This window comes from Quercus suber, unplaced genomic scaffold (genome assembly GCF_002906115.3).
Source record: "Quercus suber isolate HL8 unplaced genomic scaffold, Cork oak 2.0 scaffold_846, whole genome shotgun sequence".
NCBI classification, from domain to species: Eukaryota; Viridiplantae; Streptophyta; class Magnoliopsida; order Fagales; family Fagaceae; genus Quercus; species Quercus suber.
In genome coordinates this window covers 227,846-232,946 of record NW_027070276.1, presented here as the reverse complement: position 1 = coordinate 232,946, position 5,101 = coordinate 227,846, and the positions used below count along the sequence as shown (strand labels likewise).

General features: G+C 31.8%; 1 protein-coding gene across 1 annotated transcript; it reads right to left on the bottom strand.

Moving 5' to 3' along the window:
- Positions 1–1,075: 1,075 nt before the first annotated feature.
- Positions 1,076–2,568, bottom strand: LOC112017614 (transcription factor TCP20). Its single transcript, XM_024050074.2, has 2 exons — positions 1,338–2,568; positions 1,076–1,229 (listed from the first exon to the last, which is right to left on the bottom strand). The coding sequence occupies exon 1, from the start codon at positions 2,361–2,363 to the stop codon at positions 1,554–1,556; it is 810 nt and encodes a 269-aa protein (XP_023905842.1). The 5' UTR covers positions 2,364–2,568; the 3' UTR covers positions 1,076–1,229; positions 1,338–1,553.
- Between the last annotated feature and the right edge of the window lie 2,533 nt (positions 2,569–5,101).

The window sequence follows — 5,101 nt, the reverse complement described above, 5'->3', positions numbered from 1 at the left end:
TTAAATTGTTTTTAGGAACAAAGTCATCTAACTTTCCTTTTATACTCTTCAAATGTAAAATTTTAATTCAATAAAAAAGATGAGGTATTTTCAATATGGTTTTCTTATTTAATAAAATAAGTCGTGATTCCATGTAAAACCTGTAATTTAGGGGTCAATTGTCATTAGTCAAGCCATGCATTTTGAGAGGCAATTAGCATGACCTCACCTGTTGACATGAGCAAAATTTCCCCAAGTTTGGGGTCTCTCACACTATATCATTATAATTAAATGGTTCTATATTTATAAATTGACAAGTGATGTGATACATATAATTACATTAAGAGATTTTACAAAAATACAACTTAAAATAAAGATATTCTTTTAAAAACAAAACAATATATTATAGTTATCCTCCAAGACCAAAACAAAAAATATATTACAAAATATTAAGGTGACAAAAATAATAATAAACCCTTCTATTTTTTATTTTATTTTTAATTATGAGAAATACAAGGGAAAGGAAGGGTATAGCTAGGGAGTGTAAAATATATGAGCTATCCCCTGTCTTGCAATAATTATGTGATGCATTCAATATAAGCATCATACCTCTCATGTTGTATGGACTTTACAATTATGTACCACCCACATACCTTAATATAGATGATTGCAAAAATCATTTTCACTATCTCTGTATTTGGGTTATAAGTTACAAGAAGAAGTACAATAATAGAAAAGACTAATTCCAAACTAGAGCCAAGTTCCATGGATGAAGTCTGAAGTACACTTTCTTTAGATGAGTAGGTACTTGTCCAAAAGAAGAAAAGCAAACAAGGAAAACAAGGGGAAAAAAGTGTAACTCGTGCACCACAAACAACAAAAAGTACAGCAGTAAAAAGGGTATCCAAGAAAATATGCATTTGAAGTTCAAAAAAAAAAAAAAAAAAAGATATGAAATTGCATACCTACTCTTCAATTGACAAGTTAGATGGGAAATCACTGCCTTGTTCAAATTGGGAAGCACATAGATGGCACTCTTCTATAGGCTATATAGCTTAAGCATTGTTATACTCCAAAGTTTATTTTCAGAAAGAGATTACTCTTAAGCGATATATAATATTAATATATGTGTAAGCAAATAATTGAAAATTCCTAGCAATACGACATTTGATAACAATATTACACCTCATAACCAATAAGAAACAAAGAGAAATCAAACCTCCAAACTATTGCTCTCTTCGTAATTCATCCTGCATGTGATAAAGCACAAGGAATGGTTACTTAAGTTAGCTTGCTCAAACATAAGAAATATATATATATTTTTTGAAGAGTTAAAAGAAAGAGAGAGCAAAAAAAACCTGTATTTGCAGACAAGGATGAAAATTTTGTTGTACAAAGAAGAGCAATCCAACAAGTCACCTATCGTATTTAACCCAATACATTAAAAACACTGAATTGAATTCCCAACTTTCTCAATAATAAACTCCAACCATTCAATACCGTAATAATCTACTTAGCTTCTTAGTCCAAGCAAAGCTATGCTATAAGTCATGATCAATCTCTCTCCCTTTTAGCTACTGCCTTGATTCTTCAGAGTCATCCTTATCAGAAGGTTCCTGTTGCTGATTCAAGGAATCTGCATCACCTCGGCTCTGCCCCATGTGTTGGTAAAACTGACTCAAAGCTTGAGGATTTATCATCCCAATATGACCCTCTTGAGAAAGCCCAAGTTCCAAACCTGGGACCACTTGCCTGTTAGTTCCACTCATAATTGCGGAAAGATTCATAGGACCCAAATTCATATTTGGAAATTCAAACCCATGGAATCCAAATTTGGGAAGAAAATTCGAGTTTTCACTCCCAAAATTCAAGCTTGTCTGGTTTGGATTATGAACAAAACCTGTCCCAATACCACTAATGGAGGGCCACATCCCAGTTGACACATGAGGCCTACCCAAATTTCCACTCATCATTGTCCAATTGACCCTACCACCGGACCCAATACCTGATCCTCCTAGGCTTTCCATCTTTGTATGCAAGCCTGTTGAAACAGAGTTACCCTGTTCAGAAACAGAGGACCCTGCAGCTGCAAGAGCTGAAGCAGGAATAGTACCACTACCAGTTGCAGCTATAATTGACGGTTCAGCTTGTTGTAATAGCCACTGAATTGTTTCACCATCAGACTTGTGACCCAATTCTCGTGTTAACTGGAAAACCCTGGCTGCACATAGAGCTGGCATCCTTATTCTTCTGCCTCTACCATCCACTTTTTTGTGCCTGTCTTTGGTGGAGCTTCTTTTTGGAGCTAACTGCTTCTTGTTGTCATCTTTGTTTGCGATCATAATTTGGAAATCTGTGATCTCTGCAGGCTTGTTTTCTGCCATGTCTGATTTTGGGGAAGGACTAGTGAGTCAAGAACCTCTTGTGGATGGTGATTTTTGAGGCCTTGGGTTCCAAGAGAACAGGGGTGAGATGGGGCCTCTATGATTGAAGAAGAAGATGACCTCAAAAGGCTTTGATGACCTTTCAATGTCATTTGTCAATGGAATTTAGCTTCGTGTTCAAATTTTCAAACCCATTAAAATTTTAATTGAAAGATACTAGTACTTTATTATCTCTCTCTCTCTCTCTCTCTCTCTCTCTCTCTGTGCCTGTCTTTACTGTTAGGATAAAATAAAGGATTGGACTACAGGGATTGGTGGGTACCATTTACTAATCCTTAATGTGTTTTTTTTTTTTTGGAGAAACAATCCTTAATGTTTGATTGTGAGATTGAAATAATGACGATGACTTTATAATTTGAAATTAAACACGTTAACTTCTATTTAGAGTGTGATGCTATTTCGGTTGGGTTGAAAAAATATTAAAATTAAAATTGAAATTATTATGTGGAACCCAATATATAATAACTCATTTGTTCTTGTCCCTTTTTTTTGTTTAGATTTGTTAGAATAAATTTACTGCAATATTCTTAAAATCTTATTAATCTATTTTGAAAGAAGTTTATTGGAATTTTGTCATCTAAATTTTAAATAAATATTAACTAGCATTATTTTAGTATTTGTATAAAATATTGATGATATGATAAAATTTAATCCACCAATTTCAAATAAGATGGATAGCATTTCAAGAATTATTCAATAGAGGTAACTTAAAGCTCTAAAAGGTTAACATGATATTATTGACTATCGAGTGCTATAAGCTATTAAGAACTTAATGAATACACTTACATTGGATCATAGAATTTAAAGTCATTTCTATGTTTACAGTGGCGATACAACGAAAGCTATCCTATTGGGTGATGCTCTTTTCGTCTTAAATTGTTTGGTAATCTTAAAATATTCAACTATCTTGAAATAATAACTTATCGGTTGTCAAAATAAACACTCCTGAAATTCTACCTAGATAAAGAAAATAGAAAGGAATATTAGGTGTTTAAATAAATTATGGGTAAAGTAAGACATCCATGAAAATTGTATCTAATATTGTTTCAAAGTCGACCCTCAAAAAAAAATTATTGTTTCAAAGTCCACAACATTTGTGGATATCTCAATTTAAAACAGTGAACAAACAAAATAGACCCTTTTACAGAAATAATTTACTACTACAATCTCATGTTCTACAAAACACCAATAAGGAAAAGAGAAAAGGAAAGAAGTCCCACTCAACTTGATTGTCAATTTCACCAGCCTAGCAAGGACAGTAATAAAGGCCATGTCCAACAGTCCAAGAATTGTTCACATTCTGAGTGGGATTATAATGTCATTGAAAATTAATGCAATCATGCGCTCGTTGTGCCTTAATTAGTTACGTGATTTGCTTGAAGATTTATGCATTGTCTGCAAAGCAACTGGGGTTTCAACTTTCAACTTTCAACTTTCAACTTTCAACTTTTGTACTACAATATCAAAATATTGGGTCCAGTGGGCACAATAAATGATATGATAACCAAGGGGATTTGTGCAATAAGTAGGTTCTGATAATTTTGGGGTCAATACTCAATAGTAGGTCATTGGATTGATGACTCTCTCACAGTGGGGACATTATTGGCCATGCAAAGAAGCCCTATCTAGTGGAAGCCAATGATGAAAGATGGGCCAGAGAATCGAATCTTCTTTATAAACAATTATGATTGAAATTTTCACAATTTTAGTAAAGAGTCAAGTTAATGAGTACTTTTTAGTTTTTTTAAAAAAATTAATAGGTGTTTTCAAGATAATTATTAATAAATTATATTAAAAAAATTTAATATTAGTTTTATAAGAAATGTTTTATCTTTAACATTCCTTTATTAAATTAACTATGAGAGAGAGAGAGAGAGAGAGAGAGAGAGAGAGAGAGAGAGAGAGAGAGAGAGAGAGACTAACTATAGGTTATTTTCCTTTGTTTTTATTTTGTTTAAAAATAATTGAGGTAAGAAATACAATTATAATTAAAAAAAGAAAATGAAAACAGACTTTAAAAGAAAAATCTAAACAAATAAACAAAATCAACTAAGAAAAAAAAAATCATAAGTCAATAATAAAATGTAAACTTGCAATGATTGGTATTTTTAAAAAATATCATTTGAATTATGTGGATTTGTGTGTAAATTTGAATGATAAATGTACAATGCATGCATGTATTAAGTTCTATATTATAAGTTAGGGCAATTGTGTGTTCTATATATTTTAACTAGCAAAGTCTTTAATAGTTGAATAAGAGATTTAAGGTTCAATTTTTATCTCCACAAAAAATCAATTAGTATCCTAATTTGATGATAAGGAGGTATTATCACTTATTACACTCAAATGGTAAATATGAATTTGGTAAAAGACAAAAGTGCTTTCACATTCTTGCCACCTAAGTGATTGGGAAATAAATACGGTCAAACTTTCTCTACTTTTTTTACCTTGACCATCAAGCAAATAATAATAATAATTAATGACTTTTTTTATAGGAATTAATATGACTTTTGAAACTTAATATTTGGTTGTAGACTCACTCACAAGTAGGCATGTAGCCCCTAGATATCTTGAGATGATCATAATTATTAAAAAAAAAAAGGGGTATTTTTTGTGAAGGATTTCTTTGAAGCTGCATTATATGAGCTTCATTAGATACGTAAGGATGATTTTTCTTC

Coding starts and splice junctions, on each gene's coding strand:
- LOC112017614 (XM_024050074.2), bottom strand. CDS start 2,363: ATGGCAGAAAACAAGCCTGCAGAGATCACAGATTTCCAAATTATGATC.